At 36.2% G+C, this 26,048-nt stretch overlaps 1 protein-coding gene and 1 non-coding gene across 2 annotated transcripts in view; one reads left to right on the top strand and one right to left on the bottom strand.

The window, feature by feature from the left end:
• Window positions 1-8,336: 8,336 nt before the first annotated feature.
• Window positions 8,337-26,048, bottom strand: part of LRRC63 (leucine rich repeat containing 63) — a 41,328-nt gene continuing 23,616 nt past the window's right edge. Inside the window, exons 7-9 of the mRNA XM_067713189.1 lie at window positions 20,745-20,828; window positions 18,972-19,211; window positions 8,337-8,580 (exon numbers count right to left, since the gene is read on the bottom strand). Coding sequence (XP_067569290.1) covers window positions 8,337-8,580; window positions 18,972-19,211; window positions 20,745-20,828 — 568 coding nt within the window. The remainder of the gene's footprint in view (window positions 8,581-18,971; window positions 19,212-20,744; window positions 20,829-26,048) is intronic.
• TRNAE-CUC (transfer RNA glutamic acid (anticodon CUC)) lies at window positions 18,269-18,340 on the top strand. The gene has a single exon. It is a non-coding gene; the product is annotated as a tRNA-Glu (tRNA).

The following is a 26,048-nucleotide window of genomic DNA, read 5'->3' as shown; positions in this document are numbered from 1 at the left end:
TGGCCACCTCAGGCCTGTAGCCACAGTCTCTTCCCTTTAGAATTCTCTGTGCGTGTCCTTCACCAGTGCCTTGTGTTCATGAAGTTCCAGTGAACATACAACTCATCAAGCAGGCCCTAGAAACCTCTCCCAGGTGCCTTAAGGCAAGGGGGAGGCTACCTCCAGGATTTCTTTTGGGTAGCTGGAGGATACCTGTGTGTCTGCTTGTCTGTGACGGTCACAAATCTAGTTTTGTCCACCTTATTTCCAAGCTCTATATAACGTTTTGACTTGAAATGTTATGTGTAACACCTCAATTTGGAAACTTATTTTAAGCATTCAGGCCCCTGCAAAACAAACACCAAGAGTCCCACTTTAGCATCCTGTTACAGTTGCTAACCAGTATCAAACAATAGCTTAGAACCCAAGAAGTGATATCAAATGCATTTATAAGGTGCTAACATGTAAACAAAGAAAAGCTTAGTCTGACAAGTTATACTGACAAGGATTCAGAGGCAGGTCAGGACCTAGCAGGTGTGAGTGTTAGGATTGATTAGTAATGCCTGCAGGGAGCTGGGGAATATGATGATGCGGGGCTAGGTGTCTGCCGGTCCCAGAAGATGTTGGGGCCTCAATAACAAAGCAGATCTTACATGCTGTTCCCAGGCTATCTTGGTTTGCTCTTTAGAAGATTTTTTTTTTCTTTGAAGAGGTGGACAGAGGTACAAAAAGGAAAGTAATTGGACCAGGAGTGGTTGCTTTCTTCCTTGCCAGTAGGCTAGATAGACCAGTGTCTGGTGAGGTGAAAGACACGGGCCCCCTGCCCCACCTCACAAGTGGGATCACAGCAAATCAGTTTGCTTAACCTTGTTCCCAGCCTAACATTATAAACCTAAGTGAAATCAGGTTTAAAAGAGCAGCTTCAAGGGAAAAACAAGTGAGCTCAAGACAGATGACTTTAGCAGGGGGCATATTACTCTTTGCTGGTATGGTTAATTGGAGTCACACGACAAGCTATATTTGTTAGGGTTAGGTCTGGCTGGAGATAACAGCAAATGCAAAATATCAGTGGCTAAACCAAGCTAGAAATTAATTCCTCTCTCATATACAAGATATGCAGTACCAGGTCTGACTTTGTGGTTTATGGTGTCATCAGGTACCTGGGATCCTTCTTTCTATTCTCGAGGTCACCTCATGGCCCAAAGTGGCTCCAGTTGTCTGGTTTTCATCCCAGGCTGGAGGAAGGAGGAAAGGGCAGAAAGGGTCTTCTCTTGGATCAATCTGATCCCTTTAAACAGACTTCCTGGAGCCCTGTGGAAACTTTCATGTCTCATTGGCCATAATTTCCTCATCAAATCTAGCCTCAAGGGAGCCTGGGAAATTCAGTATCTTATACTGGGAGGCAATGTGCCTAGCTAAAAATCAAGATTCTGGTCCTAACGAGGAAAAGGAGAAAGGAAATGCTGTGGGTTTTCAGTCTTCTGTGCCACATAGGTAATACTAGAAAAGCAATGGCTTTAAAATCCCTCCATTCTTTTGGTATATGAAAGTGCTTTGCAAATTATAAAATATTTAGGCAATGTAATCTGGTTTCTAATGGGTTGTAAGAGTTTGAAGTGATGCAAAGACAGGGCACTATTTGGTGAGAGGTTAAATGAGCAAATTAGGAGTATTCAAATCGTAGTGTCTTTTTCTCTTGATAAATAACTTAAACATTGTGACCATATATCTGAATTTTTTTTTTTAAATGAGAATGTATAGTCTGGCATCTCATCTGAGTCTGGCAATAGATCAGAATATTGTGAAGTCATTTTACAATATGTTATTAGACTCACTTTCTGTTCTGTTGAAAATTTATTCAATTGAATAAAAACATAGAAGGTACCTGCTATGTGTAAGGCATTGTAGTAGAAAATACCTGAAAAACTAGCAAAAGGGAAAATGGCATACCCAATTTTTAAAAAGGAAAAAAAATGGCCAATCCATTAGAATGTGAATTTCATGAGGACAGGAACTTTTGTCACTTTCATTCACTGCTATAACTGAACGGTCTAGGACAGTGTCTGGCATACAATAGGAACCCAATAAATATTTGTTAATTGAGTGAATGACTGAATGCATCCTAGAAAATATTGACCTGCCTCCTACTCTAAAATAACAAAACATAAATCAACTTGAAAGTATATATATGTGTATGTATTTCTTTATTTTTTTTTAGGCCACGTCATGCGGGATCCTAGTTCCCCAACCAGGGATCGAACCCATGCCCTCTGCATTGGGAGCACGGAGTCTTAACCACTGGACTGCCAGGGAAGTCCTTATATATGTATGGTTTTATAAGTATGTTTCTGAGGAGTGGTATATTAAATCATACTTAGAGCTAATAATTTAAAGATGCCATATAAAGATTTTCAAAGAATGCTTTTATTAAGAGAATAATCACCCTTACTTTGTTTGTTTGACAAACCTAGATTTTTTTAATATGTGACACTTGCATAAAGTGGCCTCAACTCCACTTCAGTGCCCAGAAGAGAATAGAATATGACTTAAAACTAACATAGTTTCTAAATATCATATCAGCTCTATAAAACTAATTTTTTCCTATGACAAAGTTATAGTCTTGGTGAATTAATGAATGAAATAAAGATTTTTTTCATACTTCGTCCTCCTATGAAGTATAAAACAAGGGAATCATTCTAGAGACTTCCCTCTCTACATCATGTTCAACATCTACTAATTTTATATTTTTAAAATATTTTTATATATTTTATTTTATATTTATATATATTAATATTTTATTTATACTTATATTTTTATATTTTATATTCTAAATATTTCTTTTTTTTTTTACATCTTTATTGGAGTATAATTGCTTTACAATGGTGTGTTAGTTTCTGCTTTATAACAAAGTGAGTCAGCCATACATATACATATGTTCCCATATCTCTTCCCTCTTGCATCTCCCTCCCTCCCACCCTCCCTATCCCACCCCTCCAGGCAGTCACAAAGCACCCAGCTGATCTCCCTGTGCTATGCGGCTGCTTCCCACTAGCTATCTACCTTACGTTTGGTAGTGTATATATGTCCGTGCCTCTCTCTCGCTTTGTCACAGCTTACCCTTCCCCCTCCCCATATCCTCAAGTCCGTTCTCTAGTAGGTCTGTGTCTTTATTCCTGTCTTACCCCTAGGTTCTTCATGACATTTTTTTTCTTAAATTCCATATATATGTGTTAGCATACGGTATTTGCCTTTCTCTTTCTGACTTACTTCACTCTGTATGACAAACTCTAGGTCTATTCACCTCATTACAAATTGCTCAATTTCGTTTTTTTTTATGGCTGAGTAATATTCCATTGTATATATGTGCCACATCTTCTTTATCCATTCATCCAATGATGGACACTTAGGTTGTTTCCATCTCCGGGCTATTGTAAATAGAGCTGCAGGGAACATTTTGGTACATGACTCTTTTTGAATTATGGTTTTTCTCAGGGTATATGCCCAGTAGTGGAATTGCTGGGTCATATGGTAGTTCTATTTGTAGTTTTTTAAGAAACCTCCATACTGTTCTCCGTAGTGGCTGTACCAATTCACATTCCCACCAGCAGTGCAAGAGTGTTCCCTTTTCTCCACACCCTCTCTAGCATTTATTGTTTCTAGATTTTTTGATCATGGCCATTCTGACCGGTGTGAGATGATATCTCATTGTAGTTTTGATTTGCATTTCTCTAATGATGAATGATGTTGAGCATTCTTTCATGTGTTTGTTGGCAATCTGTACATCTTCTTTAGAGAAATGTCTGTTTAGGTCTTCTGCCCATTTTTGGATTGGGTGGTTTGTTTTTTTGATGTTGAGCTGCATGAGCTGCTTGTAAATTTTGGAGATTAATCCTTTGTCAGTTGCTTCATTTGCAAATATTTTCTCCCATTCTGAGGGTTGTCTTTTGGTCTTGTTCATGGTTTCCTTTGCTGTGCAAAAGCTTTGAAGTTTCATTAGGTCCCATTTGTTTATTTTTATTTCCATTTCTCTAGGAGGTGGGTCAAAAAGGATCTTGCTGTGATTTATGTCATAGAGTGTTCTGCCTATGTTTTCCTCTAAGAGTTTGATAGTTTCTGGCCTTACATTTAGGTCTTTAATCCATTTTGAGCTTATTTTTGTGTATGGTGTTAGGGAGTGTTCTAATCTCATACTTTTACATGTACCTGTCCAGTTTTCGCAGCACCACTTATTGAAGAGGCTGTCCTTTCTCCACTGTACATTCCTGCCTCCTTTATCAAAGATAAGGTGACCCTATGTGCATGGGTTTAGCTCTGGGCTTTCTATCCTTTTCCATTGATCTGTATTTCTGTTTTTGTGCCAGTACCATACTGTCTTGATTACTGTAGCTTTGTAGTGTAGTCTGAAGTCAGGGAGCCTGGCAGGCAGATTCTTAACCACTGCGCCAGTAGGGAAGCCCCTATACTGATTGATTTTTGAAGGTTAAACCAGTCCTGCATTCCTGCAGGAATGCAGGAATTATTATTATATTACTATTATGCTCAGCAGAATAATATGCAATCATAAAAAATAATATAAGCTAATAATATGCTGAATATGTGAAACTATCTCTGTGACATAATATTAAATGGAAGGGTGCAGAAAGGAGCATGTATTATTTTAATATTTTATAAATAGTAGGAAATATATATATTTATTAGCTTACATGTACATAAAGTATCCTGGAAAAATATAAAAGGCTTGATATCATTGGTTGTCTCTGAGAAGGGAAATGAATGACAGGGCACTGGGGTTAAAGAATTCTTAAGATATACTCTTCTGTATCTTTTATATTTTGAGTTACATGATTTTAATACCTGGTAAATATTTCTCTGACAATACTTGGTAGATATCTTTTCATGTCAGGCAAAACAAAGCTATCTAATTTTTTAAGTGGCTGAATGATACTACCTAGTTGGATTTGCCATATTTAACCAACTCTCCACCGATGAAAACTTAGAATGTTTCTAATTTTTCACTATTGTAAATATCATTGCAGTGACTGTCTTTGGATATATTTTTGCATACATGTACAAGTTTTCTTTTTTAAATTATTTTTTAATTTTTGGCTGTGCTGGGTCTTCGTTGCTGGGCACGGGCTTTCTCTAGTCACAGTGAGCAGGGCTTACTCTTCATTGTGGTGCACGGGCTTCTCATTGCGGTGGCTTCTGTTGCAGAGCATGGGCTCTAGAGTGCAGGCTCAATAGTTGTGGCACACGCACAGGCTTAGTTGCTCCGTGGCATGTGGGATCTTCCCGGACCAGATCTCGAACCCGTGTCTCCTGCATTGGCAGGTGGATTCTTAACCATTGCGTCACTAGGGAAGTCCTGTGCAAGTATTTTTGAGCAATAAATTCTTACAGTTATTAGGATAAAAAATACACATATTAAATTTTGATTGTTATAGCTATTTAAATATTTAGTTCATCTTTTTGTTGTTATTTGTAAAAAGTCTCTGATAGCTCTAGATTTTAGCTGCCCAAAACATTTTTCCTTTCCCCAATTTTCAGTTCCAGAACTCTTCTTCCTTGTAAAGAATCTATTTCATGTGTTTGGGGAGGGACTAATTTCCCTTTTCCCAGTTACAGAAATGGGCATGTGACTCAGCCAATCAGAGTATTCCATTCATGCATCTAGAATGATTTGTTCATATATGGACATGTGAGAACCATGTTGAACCAGTGAAAATCATCCCTAATGTGTTTTACAGTAACAGTGGAGATAGATAGTGCCCTTTTCTCTGAGGTTCCTGGCATTCCAATACACGAACCTGGAATCATCAGTGGTCATCCTTGCTACCTAGAAATGAGACAGACTGACAGAAAGGTGTTACTAAGAGGTAGATGATAGATAGATAGATAGATAGGAAAATAGATGATGCCTTGATGACACGGTTTGAACTGAATTTGCTTGCCTGAAGACTCATGCACAAATGACTACTAATACATTTCCTTTTGTTGCTTCCACTGGTTCTAGTGGGTTTCTGTCATTTACAATCAAGATTCCTGGGTGAATAGTCTAGTTCTCTGTCGGTCGTATGTATTACAGATGTTTTCTCCAGTATGCTGCTTTGTCTTTTGACTTTATTTGTGGTGTTTTTGGCTGTACAGGAATTTTTAAAAATTTTACACAGTGAATCTGTTCATCTTTTCTCTTGGGTTTCATTTCCTACTTAAAAAGATCCTTCTCATTCTGAATTTTTATTAAGACCCATTTATCTCTTTATATTTTCAATTTTGACCTTTAGGAATCTGGAAATTAATTGTTGTGTGTGGTGTGAGGCAGATACAGATCCCGTTTTTTTAAGTAGAGTAATACATTATTTCAGTGTGTACATATACACATATACCTGTCAAAATGATTATCTCTTGTTCATTGTGTGGTGGCATTACAACAGAGATTTTGTTTTCCTCTTAGGTTTAGTTCCATTTTCAAATATTTCTGTAATGTATGCCTTTTTAAAAAAAATTATTTATTTTAGGCTGCATTGGGTCTTCGTTGCTGCACGCAAGCTTTCTCTAGTTACAGCGAGCAATGGCTTCTCTTGTTGCAGAGCATGGGCTCTAGGGCGCGCGGGCTTCAGTAGTTGTGGTGCACAGGCTCAGTAGTTGTGGCTCGCAGGCCCTAGAGCGCAGGCTCAGTAGTTGTGGTGCACGGGCTTAGTTGCTCTGCGGCATGTGGGATCTTCCATGCCCCCTGCATTGGCAGGCGGATTCTTAACCACTGCACCACCAGGGAAGCCCCTCTATAATGTACGTCTTACTTTCATATTTAAGAAACACACTGTAAGTTATTTTTTTAAAGATCTGTAAGAGATCACTTAGATTCGAGGTTTGTACTGAACATGAAGAAATAGCGAGATTGAGCGCTAAGTATGTTTCATGTTTGTCCAAATGTCTAGGTATATTTGTTTCTCTGCAGTGTCTCTAAGATATTGTAATTTCCCATGAACCCTATTCTTTCCTGTTTATTCTTATTTCAGTATGATACCACCCAGTTACTCAAACCAAGAAACAACATTTTTTTAAATAAAAAATAAATATACTTTTCCTCCAAGAAATATTTCAGGAACAAGTGTAAGCATTAGTAGGCTATGTGCCACTAGGATTTAGTGAATTAGGATTTATTTTTTTAAATCTTGTTTCACAATTATGGGTATATTACATTTTTAATGAATTTATTATCATGCTATAAACATCCCCTTCTGGATTACATGTGTGATATGGTAGTTACTTCTCCTACATTAATAATTTTATTCTTTTGCTGGAGAATACCTTGTATACTTCTCAGGCAAGGTTTTCCTATTTCTGCTTAAAACTGAATTAATTCTCAAGGAGAAGAATACAGGCATCCCAATTTATTGAATTCATTAGTCAGAAAAATTATTTTGCCTGGCTTATTTTTTTATTTAAATGATATTACTACATGATATACACAAACTGACATAAAATGTATTTTCTGACATTCTCTAATGATACGATAGTTGTATAAATTTAAGTCGTTTCATTTCATCAGGTTTCATTAGCAATGACATTTTAGATTTAAGTTACCTGCACATAAAAGATATGCCATATATGAAACAATTCTATGCCTTTCTAAAATTGTTTGTTATCTCAAAATGCTCTTTTACCTTCCTCTTACTAAATACTAATTCTTAAAGCCTCAAGTTCTACTGTATCCATATGTTGCTTTGCAATGTAATTTTTGTACGTTTTACTTTATTTTCTTGCCAGGCTATCACTGAAAGCCTGCTGAGTGCTGGCACTAGCCTGTGGAATCAGGCTTTATGAGATGGCAGTCCGGGTAACTGAAAAATTGTACCAGTTTTCTTAGAGCCTGGGTAATGAATTCAAACAACTAAATATAGTACTGGAATTAATCTTTTATTCCCCAGAGCAATCCACAGTTGAGATGGTTGGCACTGGACAAATTTCCACAGAAATGCACAAATATTGAGAACTTGGGTACATGACTTTGAATCCATATGAGGCCCAAACCCCACTGAGGACTTTGATTACTATCTTATCCCTGAGAATGGATGCATAAAAAGGCCAATTGTAAGAGAAATACTTTTTGCAAAGGATTCTAACATTTTTCTTTTTATAGTAAACATACTCTGAAAGAAATTTTCTAGATCTTCTCTGAAATCCCCGAAGACCTTTTTACTAATCATTCTTAAGGAAATATTCTGCAAAGATTCCCTAACAATCGCAGACTTTCATTAGGAGCTAGGATTACAAAGAGGATTCACATGAGAAGACACTTATCTTCCACACAGAACCTGTGCTCTCAAAGACATGAATGATTATATACGTAAACTTTAATGGCTTTTAAAGTGGGACTCATAAATCACTGTATGATTCATCAACTCGGGATTTAGAGATATTCTTTCACCAGGAACATTATTGAAAACAAAATTGCTTTCCTTTACTTTTCTGTAGCAGGAAGAGGAACAGACATAAAATATAACAGGAAACTGTGTTACTCCAAAAATATTGCAGGATCGGATGATGCGAAAACCTTCACCGAACATTGGACCATGACACCATTCACATCGGGATGTGCTGCAATGAAGGAAACATCAGATCTACTAAAGGAAAGACATTTTGCTCGATGCTCTGTAAGACTCAAAGTAGTATAAAATATGGCCTTTCTCATTATCGATCTTACCATCTCCTTGAGGAGCTAAGACATACGCAAGTGTAAAACTAAATGCTAAAAAATAGATATATGTGTATAAAATAATCCTAGTTCTCTAAAACAAAAAAAGTATAGATTCATAGTAAGAAAACACCCTAAGGACAAATCCCAAATGGAAGACAGTAATTATCCTTGGACTTATTCTCCTATGTGATCACAGGGAATTTTAAATTTCTTCATAATGTTTTTCTGTATTTCCCAAATTTTCTATAATAAATACATATTATTTTTATAACTCAAAATAAATCTATCATTTTAAAAATAAAGGGACTGTTGTAACCTAGCGTAGGGTTAGTGTCCATGTATATTTTTAAATGCTCACAAATCAGTTAAAAAAAGACATCAGCCCATTAGTATATTAAGAGTAGCACATGAATGGACTATTCACAGAAGATGAAACTTGAACATCCAGAGAACATTGAAAAGTAAAGCTTCTCAATTTCATTAGTAATCAGGGAATACAAAACAAAATAACAAAAGAATACCATTTCATAAATCATCAGATGGGCAAAATGTAAAAGTCTGATAGTGCAAAGTTTGGTGAGGATACATATAAATTGGTGGAGTATAAATTGGTGTAATCACTTTGGAGCAACTTGGCAATTTCTGCTTAGGTTGAAGATGTACATACTCATAGAAAGAGTAGAGTGATGGTTGCCAGGGGCTGGGGGAAGAGGGAAACGGAGACGTGTAGGTCAAAGGGTACAAACTTTCAGTTATAAGATGAATACATTCTAAGGATCTAATGTACAACATGGTGACTATAGTTAATGTGGTATTATATACTTGAAATTTGCTAAAAGTAAACCTTGAATGTTTTCACCTCATAAAACAAGAGTTAACTATATGAGGCAATGGATGTGTTAATTAATATTATCTTTGTAATCATTTCATGATGTGTATGTATATCAAATAATCCTATTGTACAATTTAAATATATACAATATTGTAAAAAAAAAAAAAAAAAGACAAAAAACAAGCCTCCTCTGGCCAGGAATTGTAAGAGAGGAAAAATATCTTTTCCTCTACACATCTTAGGTTCATTGGCTGGGGCCCTGGAAATTAAATTTGTCAGTTTAAACTTGTCAAACAGATTAGCAAGAGAAAAAAACAGTTTAATTGTATACACATACATGGGACTTTCTCAAAGAAATGAGACTCAAAGAAGCAGTCAAATGATTGAGGCTTATATACCATCTTAGGCTAAACAAAGGAAAAGGGGATTTGGGCTTCTGGACTGAGAAGCCCAGTTACGGGAAGGCAAAGGGTGGAAATATATGGTAAATAAGGGTTGTCTTGTTATACAGCTAAGAGTCTTTCAGGTGATAAGAGTTGTCTCCTGAAGTAGTTCTCTTCCTGGTGTGAAAACATTTTACAAATGGAAATTTCCAAAAGGGGAAATTTATGTTCTATTTTAAGGTAGTTACTGGGAGGTAAAGAGCTTTTCCTGCATCTGCTAGATCTCAGTTGCCTTAAGCTCAAAATAATACCTATGTGAAAGAAGCATATTTTGGGGTGGCATATTCTGGTAGCCTTAAGAAAGTGGAAAAATTCAGAAGGTCCAATATTTGCTATAGTCCCAGAAAGAGCACAGAAAAATAGAAGATAGAATTTTCGAAGTAATAGTGTAAGAAAATTTCTCAGAATTAAAATACATGAGTTTCCAGATTGAAAGGATACATCAAGTACTGAACACATTGAGTTAAAAAAAAAAACTCACAAAGGCACATCATCATGAAAATTTTAAACAACTAGCAAAAAAAGAGAAGATTCAAAAAGCTTCCCCTTCCAAAAAAAAGGTATAGGTTATATATAAAGCATAAGGAATAAGAATGCTGTAGATCTCAAATAAAAAATAGAAAAGTAGAAGATGATGAAGCAATGTCTCCAAAATCCTGAAGAAAATGATTGAACCCAGAGTTTTATACCCAGCCAAATTATCAATCAAGTCTGAGTGCAGAATAAAGACATATTCAAATACGCATGGTCTTAAATTTTTATTTCCATGCATTCTTTTGCAGGGAGACACTGGAGGGCTGGCTTCACCAAAATGTGGAGGTAAACAAAGAACAAGGTATTCAATGTGACTATAGTAAAGGAAATTCCAAGATAATGGTGAAGGGAAGTCTTGGAATAACAGTTGTGCACCAGATCTAGACAACAACATTTCTAGATTAGGGCAGAAAGACACAGGGCTCCAGGATGATGTATTAAAAAAAATTAATAGGACTGATAGCCATATCTGATACATTCATACTGATAAAGATTTAAATAATTCTATTAGAATTTTCATGGCAGAATTAATGATAAACACATAAAGCAAAGTAAATGAATAAAAGTCAATAACTCTAGGAAAAACAAAAAGTTGTACAGTAAAAGAAATATATTCATAGTACACTGTGTAGCCTAACTATGCATTACTTAGATTTTATAATTAAATAATAATTATTGATTTAACTTAAAATCATTATTTTACTCAAGAAGTATTAATCATTATGTCACCAGAACTATCCTAGGTACTGGAGATAACATTAATGAACAAAACTATCATGTATTCTTCTCTTCATGGAGTTTACATACTAGAGGACCAGCCTGATATTAAATAAAATAATTAGATAAAATATAAAATGAGGTGATGGTAAGTGCTACAGAGAAAAATTAAAGCAATGAAGGGGGAGGAATAAGGAGTGCCAGTAATGTGAGGCATAGGATGCTTGAACTTTTAAACATTCTGTAAATAACTATATTGTGAGGTTGGAGGAAGAAGACAGGTATATATGAGGGCTGATAAGAGTCCTAATACCTATCTTGCTTAGTAGGAAATTTAGAGATGATAGCTAAAATTGAAAAAACAAGAAGAATGACTCAAGGATGCTATTTAAAAATATAGAGGAGCTCCAAAATAAATCCTCATATATATGGTCAAATGATTTTCAGTAAGTGTGCCAAGACAATTCAGTGGGGAAAGGACAGTCTTTTCAACAAATGGTCCTGGGAAAACTGAATATCCCACATTAAAAAAATGAAGTTGGACCCTTACTCACACCATATCCAAAAATTTACTCAAACTGGATCAAAAACCTAACTGTAAGAGCTAAAACTATGAAACTCTTAGAAAAAAATATAGGGGAGGGACTTCCAGGTGGGGCAGTGGTTAAGAATCTAACTACCAATGCAGGGGACACGGGTTTTAGCCCTGGTCCGGGAGGATCCCACATGCCACGGAGCAGCTAAGCCTGTGCGCCACAACTACTGAGCCTGTGCTCTAGAGCCCGGCAACCACAACTACTGAAGCCCGCGTGCCTAGAGCCCGTGCTCTGCAACAAGAGAAGCCACTGCAATGAGAAACCCACGCACCGCAACAGAGTAGCCCCCGCTCGCCGCAACTAGAGAAAGCCTGCGCACAGCAACAAAGAACCAAAGCAGCCAAAAATAAATAAATTAATTAAAATATATATATATATATGGGGAAAAGCTTCATGACATTAGATTTGGTAATAACTTCTTGTAAATGACACCAAAAGCACAGGAAACAAAAGAAAAAATAGATTAAGTTGTACTTCAGCAAAATTAAAAACTTTTGTTCATTAAAGGACACCATCAACAGTGGGAAAAGGCAACTGACTGAATGGGGGAAAATATTTGTAAATTGTATTTTAAAGGGGGTTAATATCCAAAATATATAAGCAACTACAACTTGACAAGAGAAAACACAAACAATCCAATTTAAAAATAGGCAAAGGACCTGAATAGACATTTCTTCAAAGAAGATACACAGATGGCCAAAAAGCACATGAAAGGATACTCAGCACCACTGATAATTAGAGAAATGCAGTGAGAACCACGGTGAGATCCCACCTCACACCCGTTAGGATGGCCAATATAAAAAGCAAAAACAGAAGCAAAACAGAACATAAGCGTTGGAGAGGATGTGAAGAAATTGGAACCCTGTGCACTGCTGGTGGGAATGTAGAATGGTGCAGCCTCTATAAAAAGCAGTGTTGCTGTTCCTCAGAAAATTAAAAATTCAATTACAGCAATTTCACTTCTGGAAATAGAAAAATGGAAAGCAGGTATTTGTACAACCATGTTCAGAGCAGTATTCACAATAGCCAAAAGGTGGCAGCAATGCAAATGTCCTTCAACAGATGAATGGATAAACAAAATGTGGTGTATCCGTACAATGGAATATTATTCAACTTTTAAAAGGAAGGAAATTCTGACCCATGCTACAGCATGGATGAACCTTGAGGACATCATGTTAAGTGAAATAAGCTCATCACAAAAACAGACTAATATTGCATGATTCCACTTATATGGGGTGTTTCTGGAGTCGTCAAACTCATAGAGACAAAGTAGAAGGCTGTTTTCCACGGGCTAGGGGGAGGGGGAAGTGGGGAGTTGTTCTTTTATGGGTATAAAGACCGATTCCAGTTTTGCCAAGTTGAAAAGACTTCTGGAGATTGGATGCACAGAAATAAAAATGTGCTGATTGCTAAACAGTACACTTTAAAATGACCAAGATGGTAAATTCTGTGTTATGTGTGTTTTACCACAATTGAAAATAAAATTTTAAAAATATGAGAGCAAACACCCAGGGGAGAACTGCAAAAAGAGTTTGGCAATAGGTGACTCTGGAGGTAAAGAGTGAAGGGGGATAGAGATGCGGGCAGGGGTGATTTTCATGGAAAGACCTGTAGTAAACATTTGATCTTTTAAACTAAATACTTGTGTTGATAAAAGATAAAATTATTTTAAAGAGAAGAAAATTTGGTTGAGCAGGTCACCTAAACTCTTGAGGAATGTCATCTTCAGAATAAGGGAGTTTAGTGGCCTGAGTTGTTAATTATTTCCTTATTTCCTCTAACTAAATAGTTCTATTACTGTCCCCAAGTAAGTGATATGTACTTGAGAAAATACACTGGAACTAATAAAATCACATGGAAAATTAAATTGCAATATTTAATATAATTTTATCAAAAAATTCAAAGACTTTTGCACAATAATGAAAAATGGAAGGCTATAAAGATGTTAAAAAAAACATACTGAGTTATCTCTAGTAAAGATGACTTCCAAGTATTAAGTATGATCAAGGCTTTATAGTTTAGTGGAACTGAATAATACTTTTGAAACTTTAGTCTATATCTCTAAGTAAATATTTCTATCATTCTCGTGCGCAAGGAAGTTAAGGTAAAATCCTATGGAACGTGAGTCTTCTGACCCAACTCTCAACAAAGGCAGATTCTCTGTCTGATTGAGGTGATAGAATGCAGGTAGAGACACAGGGAGGCAAAATGCAAAGAGAAGTTGTAGGAGTCAAAAAGAAGCTCACAGCTGCTAATGGGTAGGGCCCAAATCACTGGGGTGGCGGCAGAAGCTGGGCTTGGAGTAGCCTAGGAGCAGACGTTGTACAGAGCCCAGAGCTGAGCCACCATTCAGACCCAGCAAACATGGTACTCGGGACGGAGGTTGGAAATTAAGGATCAAAGCCAAGAGTAGACGTTAGAGGGTGAGGGTGGGCTTGGGTGACAAACGCCTCCTTCGTTGTTTCTATCTTTATTAATATGACAGTTGTCCTCGATGAGATTGAACCCCTCATCGTTTTTACTCCTCCCTCTTTTACTTGCCTCACATACTCAGGCAGCCGTTGAGTTCATTTTACCTTCATAATTTGTCCTGTGTCATTTCCTACCCATTTACTCCTATGCCCATTACTTTGGTTTAATCTCCCCTTACCAGTTAACAAGAGCGCTTTAAGTGAGCTCCACCCAGCCTTCCGCTACTCTAGTCCATCTTCGACACTACTGCCAGGTCTGCTGCTATCACCTGCAGTGGCTCGCATGGCCTAAAGAAGAGACCTCATCAGTGGTCTCCATAAGCTAGCTCCAACCTTCCTTTTTAAACTTACTTTTGCTACTCTTCATAGATGTTTTGTTCTGGCTGGACATTCACTTTTTCTCTTTGCCCACGTTCCTAATTTTACTCAGCTTCGGTTCATTTCCCCATTTGGTTCCCTCTTCCTGGAATGTCTCTTCAATACAACACATATTTCCAAATATATACATTTTACCTGTTCTTCTAAGACTCTTTTCAAACACCGTTTCATTCCTAAATCTTTTCCCTATTTTCCCAGCTGTAGTTGTAATCTTTCCTTCTCTATCCCCTTTTGTTTGTAATTCATTTGTCACTTTTTATTTACATGAAAACCCATCCTTGTAAAATTTCCAAAAAAATATAGACGCATACAGGAAAAAAAGCACAGAATTTCCCCTTTATTCCTCCTTTAAATCATTCTAACTCCCCTTTGCAGAATAACTGAAGCTCATATTGGTGGTGTTCCCTCTAGCTCCCAGACACATGACTCTTCTCTACATAAATGGAATCTCTCTTGTGTATGTGTTCTCTCTGTATGTGTCTGTACATACAGCTTGCTTTTCTGATTTAACAAGATGCTCTGGACAGCTTTGTATGTCAATACATTTTGTTTTATTTCATTCTTATTAACAGCACCATAATGTTCCAAAATACGGATACATTTTATCTGACCACTTTTTTATTGATGTGCACTTAGTCTGCAGTGATCATCCCTCTGCCTAACTGTGTATTCACATATACCTATTTCTATAAGACATATTACTAAAATTTAAATTTCTGTTTTAAGGAATATGTAAGATACTGTCAAATTAACCTTCCACAAAACTTCCACCAACTTGACAGTGCCACCAATGGTGCAGGATAATCTTGTTTCTGGGCATGCAAGGGCAACACTTAATATCAATCTTTTTAATTTTGATAAACAGGTAAAAAACCCTATTGTTGCTATTTTACATTGCAGTTCCTTGGTTACTAGAGAGATTTAACATTCTTTATGTTTATCATCTATCTGTGTATTGTCTTCCATGAATTGCATGTTCCTATCATTTAACCACTTTCCTATGGGTTATATCTTTTCTTATTGATTTGTGGGAGATATATGTTTAAACAGTTATAAGCATTGCAATATCTTCTTTCAGTTAATAGCTTGCCTCTTAATATTATTGATGGTTATAATATTATGTAGAAACATCTTTTGTCAAATTTATGAAACTTTGCTTTACTGTCTATATTTTCGAGGTTCGTTTAAGGTATCTTTCTCTACCTTGAAGTCATACAGATAGTCTCCTATACTTGCTTGTTAAGGCTTTAAAATTTTGCTTTTCATATTTAAGTCATTAATCCAACTGGAAATGAGTTTGTAAATGATGGTAACATATACATAGCAGAAACATAATTATATACTTCTCACTTATAGATGATCAGATGTTTCAGTGTCATTTATTGAAAAGTCTCTCCTTTCCCTACTGATCCACAGTGCTATTTTTGTCCAACGTCAAGTTTCACATGTACATGAGAACATAACTGAGCTATGTATTCTTCATTGGTTAGATTGTCTTTCCTTGCGTGTAATATCAACTGTATTTCTCTAATTTTATAAGTCTTTATATCTGATAGGCAAGTCCCTAATGTTAGGCTCCTTTTTCAGGCTTGCTTTGGCTATTTTGGAGTGTCTGCTTTTCCATACACATTTTATAATCAGCTTATCAAGTTTCTCAGAAAATTCTGTTCAGATTTTGACCAGAATTGCATTGAATCTATAGCTCTATTTGGGGAGAACTGATATATATATATCTATATCTCTCTATATATATCTCTATATCTATCTATATCTATATATATTTATACATATATATATATATTTTTTTTTGCTGTACGCGGGCCTCTTGCTGTTGTGGCCTCTCCCGTTGCGGAGCACAGGCTCCGGACGCGCAGGCTCAGCGGCCATGGCTCACGGGCCCAGCTGCTCCGTGGCATGTGGGATCTTCCCGGACCAGGGCACGAACCCGTGTCCCCTGCATCGGCAGGCAGACTCTCAACCACTGCGCCACCAGGGAAGCCCAGAACTGATAGATTTTTGGTATTAAATCTTATTATACCTGAGTGTGTGTATCTCTCCCATTTCATTCAGCCTTCTTTACCTTTTTGTAAAGTTGTAATCTTTTTCTCTATAAATATCTTGGACATACTTCACTTGATGTATTCCTAGGTACATTATGTTTTTTATTGCTATCATAAAAGGTATCTTTTTAAAAATCACATTTCTAACTGTTTGATGTCTGATTTTAGTTACATCTTCTTTTTAACACCACACCATAGACTTTGTTGTTACTATTACTTTATAGATCGTAGAGATCATATTTGTTTAATTTCTTTTCCCTCCATCCCTTCTTACATCTCAGACCATACTTCTGGAGTTATCTTCCTTCTTTCTGATGCACATTGGTTGCAAGTTTCATTTCACTAAAGTGAAAATCTGTGGGGAATAAATTCTCTGTTTTATTATCTGAAAATCCATTTTTCTCCCTTGTTCTTGAAAGTTAGTTTTGCTGGGCTGAATAACATTTCTTCAGTTATTGTTCCACTGTTGCTAGCAGTTTCTTTGTTGTTCTTTGTAAGTGACTTTCTTTCCAGCTGATTTCTAAGTCTTTGTCTTTGGTGTTCTTCACTTTCACCACAAGGTGTTTTACTTGGCTTGTGTAGAGTGTTCAGTCTCTGTGAATTCACTCCTTTCATCACTTCTGAGAATTTACAGTCACTACCTCATTGAACAATGACTCCCAACATTCTCTGGGACTCTAAGGATATGTTAAATTTTCTCCTTTTACTGTCCATGTCTCTTTGCCTCCTGTCCACATATAATTTCTCCAGATTTCTCTTCATATATGGATAATGTCTGTTAAACCCACGCACCAATTTCAACTATTACACTTTTAGTCTCTAGAATTTAATTGTGTTTAAAATTTCTTTCTCATATTTTCCTGGTCATATTTGATGGTCTTTTATTCCTTAACCATTTTAAAAATTATATCTTACTTCTTTACACTCTTAAAGTAGGTAATTCATATTCTGTCAACAATTCTAATATCTTAGATCCTTGGAGATTCGTATCTGTTAATTGTGCTAATTTTTACTCTTGGTGGTTTATTTCCTCATGTATTTGAAAGTCTTAATTTTGAGATAATATTCATTTGAAATTAATTTTCTGGAATCTTTAATGTCTAAATTGAGGATGTTTCTCTCAAAAACATTTGTTCTGCTGAAAGAGAAGTATTCACTGCTCTGGGGCCACCAGCCCCTTTGGCGGTACAGATTTCACTCAGGAATACCATGTTCAGCTTCCCTACTTTGTGGTGAATTCAAATCTCTTGGTCCCATATATGTTTACAGTCACTAGTTAGGTTTTAATTCTTTTTAAATGTTTTTGTCCTTGGTGATTTTCTTACTTTCTCATGTGCATTCAAACTCATGAACATTGACATAGTGCATTAAAATCGAAAACTTTGGCACCTGGTTCCTTTTTTCATTGATAGATTTTTAATTACTTTTTCAGTTTCTCCAATGGTTACTAGTCTGTTCAGCTTTTCTGTCTTTTATTCAATCAATATTGTTGACTAATATACTCCTGGAAAACCATTTTACTTAGACATACAACAAATATTTGTTATATCAGGGAATTCCCTGGTGGTCCAGTGGTTAGGACTCAGCACTCTCACTGCTGTGGCCTGGGTTCAATTCCTGGTCAGGGAACAAAGATCCCGCAAGCCATGCAGCACAGCCAAAAAAAAAAAGTTATATCAGTAATACAAGCACTGATCATCGGTAGTGCAGAAAAAATAGTTTTACACCATCTGAAAGGAAATAAGAGGTGAGCCTGAGTGGACTCATAGTGTGTGGGCTTCGAGAATCCTAGTCCTGAGAGAGGCAATAATGCCCACACTGGCTTTCAACCCCTGAGGAAGAGAAGTTGCCCTGTGTGTGTCTGCTCTATTCCTCGTCTCTGTGAAGTTAGAGTAGAATAAAGCATTTCCCTTCATAGTGTGCCTGGCACTAAAGAATCTTTTTCTGGAAGAATCCCCTTCTTTGTCCTTAGGGGTTCATAGAAAAGACTTATACTACAACTGTATAGATATTGCCAGCTATACCTCAGCAATCTGTACCTCACATTGGATTTAAGTAATAACTTGAGAAGGTGGGCTGAATCCAGACTACAACATTATGCCTGAAGAGCCAGAAGGAGCAGTCTGAAAGATTGCATAGATGTTTTGGTGTGTGGTGGTGTGTGTGTGTGTGTACAGTAAAACTATCATCTGGCCCTGTAATAAAGATTTTAAACACTTAAAAGTGTGTCTTGGTAAAAAGAGCTTCAGAATTTGCTCACCATTTTAGTAACTTTTGAATTTCCACTGGGATCACATTATAATATTTATGCAGATTATTCTTTAAAAAGAACAAAGAAGTAAGTTGAGTAAGATGTTGTGGGCTATTCATAGAATTCTCTTTCCAAAAACTAGGATGAGTGAAATTATTCTCAAATAGGACTTTTTTCAGGTTAAGCTTCAAAATTGCATGTGGAAAACTAGTCAGTTCATTTCCATCAACGATCAATGTTTCAAGTGATCTGCAAATAAAGGAAACCATATTTTAAAAGATAGAAGAAGACATCTGTCCCAATGTTCCCAAAAATTGGTATAAAACTTAGTAGTAATAAAATATGTGTTAAGTATTTCCTTAAAAATCAAGAGAATTAACTAAAAAGCAACCAAACCAATATATTATCATGGAATTAAGTGCATTTGTGTAAATAGTAGAGTTAAAGCACATATTTTGGGTCTTTGCAACAAGTCATCGCTATGGAAAAAGAAATAATCACAAACAGAAGAATGAATGTTATACTACATAAAATATAGTATAGTACAGTGATACAAAGAAAGAATTTATTTTCATAGACAAATTAACACGTACTTTTTTTCATTCAGGTAAAGGTCTCAACTATTGGTGGAAGGCAGCAGTGGGGAAACAGACCATCATGCTGGGGGAAGCTTTTATCTTGCTTTTATAAAAGATTAAAGAAAAATGTGTTTGTAAATTTTGGGGAAGGAAAGATAGCCTCTAATAGACTCAGAAAGTCCAATGGAGTTCCAAAATTAACAAGGGAGAAAAAAAGAGAACAGATAGAATCCTGAAAAAAAATCTCCCCCACCAAAAAAAAGAAATATGAAAAGGAGAAAGTGAATAAATAGTAAATACAAAGTAAAACGGAAGGTAAAAAATTATAACAGATGTGAACAGGCTGCATTCTATTAAAGTACAAAGATTGTTACACAGGAAATTAAATAATTGGTATAAATGTTAGAAACAAAATGATCTCGTTTTACTGAAGATAAGGTAATGCTCCTAGAAACCAAATATAATCTAGTAAAACTCAATCAGAACTAAGATAATTTTTTACATAGTTTGATTTTAAAATGTAAAGAAGTAAATAGCTCTTCTCTCTTCTGTTGTATTCTTTATTTCTCTATTCTGACTGGTGATAGTCAACTAGAAATGGAAATTACAGAAAATATTACATTCATAGTAGCAACACAATTGTATGTTTTTGGGGGTAGGAGGGGCTTAGAATGATATTAAATGATCTTAAAGATCATAATCTAAAGAGACTAGTTGAGGCTATTATTGAAAAACAATCTCCATACTACTTATTAAAATTATTCTAAAGTCATAATCAAAATAGTATGGTACTGACCTAGAAGGTCAGAGATCAACTTCAGAGACTTTTTAGAAATTAGTACGAGAATCAGATCTTAGTATTAAAGCACTGTGTATTACTAGCATTTTGTGTATATGTATTTCCTTACAAAAAAATCAACTGAAAAGAATTACAGGTGCACACATGGATAAATGGACAAAAGCAGCTTGTCATTCTGTTAAGGTGGTCATCAATACTAGCTTTTAAATAATTACTGAAAATGTTATGTCTTAAAAATACTAAACACCAGTCATTCAGTTTACATTTTGGTAAACCTTATGCTTCACATATTATGTTTTATGGCTATTGAATAAATGAAAGGACTCAATTTTATCCATCACAATCATCACCTAATATATCCTTAAGGGGCATATGTCTTATGGGTACTTACTACTTCCAAAATACCTGAGTTTCTGGATTTCATTTGGAATAAAAGCAATACTATTGTAGGAAATATCAAGTTCCTCAAGATTAAACAAGCAAAATAACCTTAAATAGAAAGAGAAAATGATTATATGTTTACCATTACTGGGCATTAATAAAGAATTGAATTCGTCAGTAAATAGAAGCATAGAGAAACTGTATTTTTCTAAGATTTTTCAACTTAGACTTTTTTTTTATTATAGATGGTATAATTACAATGAAATTTCCTAAAAATGATTCATCTATCCCTTAAGACTGGTTTGAAATGTTTAGAGTTGGTAAAGCCCCATCTAGAAAAAACCACCTGTATTAGTTCCCTAGGGCTGACATAACAAATAGCACAATCTGGGTGGCTTAAAGCAATGGAAATTTATTCTCTCACAATACAGGAGGCCAGAAGTCTGAAATAAAGGGGTCGGCAGAGTTGGTTCCCCTGGAGGCTCTGAGGGAGAAACTGTCCCTTGCCCCCTCTTCTGGTGGTTGCCAGCCATTCTTGGTGTTCCTTAGTTCATGGCAGTATAACTCCAACCTCCACCTTTGTCTTCACATGGCCTTCTTATAAGGACACCATTTATTGGATTTAGAACCCACCCTAATCCCACCCTAATCCAGTATGACCTCATGTTAACTAGTTACATCTGCAAAGATCCTATTTCCAAATAAGATCACATTCTAAGGTTCTGCATGGACATGAATTTTTGAAGGGCACCATTCAACCCAGTGCAGTTGCATTAAGATTTTCCTGGTGAAATATCTTTGGTCTTTCTTTCCATTAAGCAAAGTACTTAAAAGTAAGAACCAAAGAACACAAAGGCTAACGCAGAGAGTCCTGTCTCCTGGGGGGTGGGAGTGGGAGTTGCTTCTTGGAGACTGGAATTGAAGTATGACATTTACCAAAATCCCTAGTAAATATTCCCCTCTTTGTGAATGCTCTTCTCAAATACATTCCTGTTTTCCTTAAAGGATGAAAAACTACTTGCATGATTATTAACTAAGACATCATGAGCACAATATTTCATTAACTTCGTACTATTTTAGTGTGGATTATAATGGTCCTCATGATCTGTCCCCAGACTACTCGTCCAACTCACCTCTCACACTACCCGACATTCACCTCAGGCCCAGAATTTATTTGCTGAATTTCCCTGAATTAGCCCAGTTCTCACATATCTCCAGTTCCCCCAAATTTGATCAGTGTCTTTCATTTTTTAAGTCTTGGCTTAGATGTTACCTCTTCCAAGGAACTCTTCCTGCATCTTTCAGAATAGGTGAGCTGCCTCTTCTGTACTTCTCTGCTTACCACTATCACAGAATTTATCACACTGTGTAATAAGTGTCTCCTAAACTATGACATTCTGGAGGCCAAGGATTCTATTTTACATTTCTGTATATCCAGTGCTTTGGCCAGTGCCTAGCACATCAAAAGTGCTTATGAAATCACAATTGAATAAAAGGTATGGTGACCCCAGTTAATATAAAATCATTTGCTCTGAGAAAGTAATGAGATTGAATAGAAAAGCAAAAAAAAAAAAAAAACTTTTCAGTTCAGTGTTCATCTCAGACTTTTTTTCCACCTCTGTAAAGAAAATATTAGTACCATCTGTTCCATTTTTTTAATTCAAAATTATGTTATTTCATTTTCTTGCCTTAGGCAGTTTCTAGAGTCATTTTGTATTCCCTTATTACTTCAGTACAAGCAAACTAGTCTGGTTCTAGGCTTTCACTGTTGATAAATTCCTGTTGATTGTGATGTTTAATTGGGCTTGTAGACAGCACTGAGAAAGCTAATTAAGAAATTTCATAGGCTCTAGAGTTGAAATTTATCTCATCTATATACGATTTTAGAGAGCACATTTGTTTAGATGGCCTTAGTTTGGTTTGATACTCTATACCCCACTAGCAACAAATCTATCACAATTTTCAGGGTGTATAGAATGTTTTACATTTATTTCATTGTTTTATTTATCAGCACATCATTGAGCAATGAGATGCTTAAACTAGACGCTTGCTGTTGGCTTGGAAGATTGTGCTAGCATTAATATTTGCATGTCATAACATTAATCACCACCACAGCAACATAAATATTATTTATTGAGAGCCTACTATGTGTTTGTGGCAGTTTAGAATGGTCTTTCATTGGACCACAGCAATATTGTTAATATTATTTACAGATTTAAAAAATGGAAGCTACCTTGATTCCTTGCAGTGGTAAATGGGAGTGTTCAAAAAGAATAAAATACCTAGGAATAAACCTACCTGAGGAGGGAAAAGACCTGTATGCAGAAAACTATAAGACACTGATGAAAGAAATCAAAGATGATACAAACAGATGGAAAGATATACCATGTCCTTGGACTGGAAGAATCAACACTGTGAAAATGACTATACTACCCAAAGCAATTTACAGATTCAGTGCAATCCCTATCAAATTGCCAATGGAATTTTTCACAGAACTAGAACAAAAAATTTTACAGTTTGTATGGAAACACAAGAGACCACAACTAGCCAAAGCAAACTTGAGAAAGAAAAACAGCTGGAGGAATCAGGCTCCCTGACTTCAGACTATACTACAAAGCTACAGTAATCAAGACAGTATGGTACTGGCACAAAAACAGAAATATAGATCAATGGAACAGGATAGAAAGCCCAGAGGTAAACCCACACACATACGGTCACCTTATCTTTGACAAAGGAGGCAAGAATATACAATGGGGAAAAGATAGCCTCTTCAATAAGAGGAGTTGGGAAAACTGGACAGCTACATGTAGAAGAATGAAATTAGAACACTTCTTAACACCATACACAAAAATAAACTCAAAATGGATTAAAGACCTAAATATAAGGCCAGACACTATAAAACTCTTAGAGGAAAACATAGGCAGAACACTCTTTGACATAAATCACAGCAAGATCTTTTTTTTTTTTTTTTTTTTGGTGGTATGCGGGCCTCTCACCGCTGTGGCCTCTCCCGCTGCGGAGCACAGGCTCCGGACACGCAGGCCCAGCAGCCATGGCTCACGGGCCCAGCCGCGCCACGGCACGTGGGATCCTCCCGGTCCGGGGCACGAACCCGTGTCCCCTGCATCGGCAGGCAGACCCTCAACTACTGTGCCACCAGGGAAGCCCACAGCAAGATCTTTGTTGACCCACCTCCTAGAGTAATGGAAATAAAATTTAAAATAAACAAATGGGACCTAGTGAAACTTAAAAGCTTTTGCACAGCAAAGGAAACCATAAACAAGATGAAAATACACCTCAGAATGGGAGAAAATATTTGCAAATGAAGCAACGGACAAAGGATTAATCTCCAAAATATACAAATAGCACATGCAGCTCAATATCAAAAGAACAAACAACCCAATCCAAAAACGGGTGGAAGACCTAAATAGACATTTCTCCAAAGGCATACAGATTGCCAACAAACACATGAAAAGATGCTCAACATCACTAATTATTAGAGAAATGCAAATCAAAACCACAATGAAGTATCACCTCACACCAGTCAGAATGGCCATCATCAAAAAAATCTACAAACAATAAATGCTGGAGAGGATGTGGAGAAAAGGGACCCCTCTTGCACTGTTGGTGGGAATGTAAATTGATACAGCCACTATGGAGACCAGTATGGAGGTTCCTTAAAAAACTAAAAATAGAACTACCATATGACCCAGCAATCCCACTACTGGGCATATACCCTGAGAAAACCATAATTCAAAAAGAGACATGTGCCACAATGTTCATTGCAGCACTATTTACAGTAACCAGGATATGGAAGCAACCTAAGTGTCCATCGACAGATGAATGGATAAAGAAGATGTGGCACACATATTAATGGAATATTGCGCAGCCATAAAAAGGAACGAAATTGAGTTATTTGTAGTGAGGTGGATGGACCTAGAGTCTGTCATACAGAGTGAAGTAAGTCAGAAAGAGAAAAACAAATACCGTATGCTAACACAGGTGTATGGAATCTAAAAAAAATGGTACTGATGAACCTAGTGGCAGGGCAGGGATAAAGACACAGTCTTAGAAAATGGGGGGGGGGTGGTGGGGGGAAGGGGAAGCTGGGACAAAGTAAGAGAGTAGCACTGACGTATGTACACTACCAAATGTAAAATGGATGGCTAGTGGGAAGCTGCTGCATAGCACAGGGAGATCAGCTCCATGCTTTGTGATGACCTAGAGGAGTGGGATAGGGAGGATGGGAGGGAGGCTCAAGAGGGAAGGGCTGTGGGGATATATGTATACTTATAGCTGATTCACTTTGTTGTACAACAGAAACTAACACAACATTGTAAAGCAATTATACTCCAATAAAGATATTTTTAAAAAAAAGAACTGTAAAAAAAAAAAAAGGAAGCTATAAGAAGTTAAGTAGTTTATCCAAGTCAGTATGAAATCAAATTAGTACTCCCTGTTCTTCAGGTATATGGATACAAAGTAATTCAATCCCTATCTTTAATCAATACCAATATGGGAAAATAAATTTGTTCATTTTTAGAATCAGCTCTTACTTCAGGGTTCACAAGTATGTTCTTAAATTCTTTATTCCAAACAGCTTCTCTTTCCCAAAGAACATGCTGGCTAATTAAATCAAACTGAACCAAAACAAGGCACAACTTTGATTCTGTTAGTTAAAAGTAGTAATTTTCTATGTCATTTTCCTCCTGGTATCCACTGAGAAAAAGATAAGAGCATTTGTTTTTAAACTTTTGTTACAGTTATGGCTTCATAACTTCAGGGAGTGAGGTGTGTGTACATAGATGTATGTGTGTGTGTGTATACACAAACAATTATAGATATGTGTGTACACAGATTAGTATACATACATAAGTTATCTATCTCTGTCCACTGAGAGTGTCTAGAAGCAATATCATCCCAATAGCAGTGGGAATATACAGCACCCAGATCTTGTTTTTTAAATACCATCCTCCAATAAAAAGGAAATAGGGTTTCCTAAGAGAAATGACTGATTCTAGTATCCAGGCAGGGAATCAAGGCAGTACACTTTATGTTACTCTGGAAAGATAGATGAGTCAAACAAAAATAAAACTCATAATGCAATATCTTTACTTAGTATTTATTCTTTCTTTTTAAATACATTTTATGTGTAATGTGTGATGTGTATATAAGTGTTTTTACACGGAAATGATATAATTTTTATTTAATTTTTCAAAATGAATAGTTTTACAGTGTTTTAATGTAGATCTTGGATTGTTAATTACAAACAATGCTGGATGAACAGTTTTATAAATGAATTTTGATGCACTTTCTTAATTACTATAA

Source organism: Pseudorca crassidens, chromosome 18 (genome assembly GCF_039906515.1).
Source record: "Pseudorca crassidens isolate mPseCra1 chromosome 18, mPseCra1.hap1, whole genome shotgun sequence".
Lineage (NCBI taxonomy): Eukaryota > Metazoa > Chordata > Mammalia > Artiodactyla > Delphinidae > Pseudorca > Pseudorca crassidens.
This window is presented reverse-complemented; position numbering and strand designations above follow the sequence as displayed.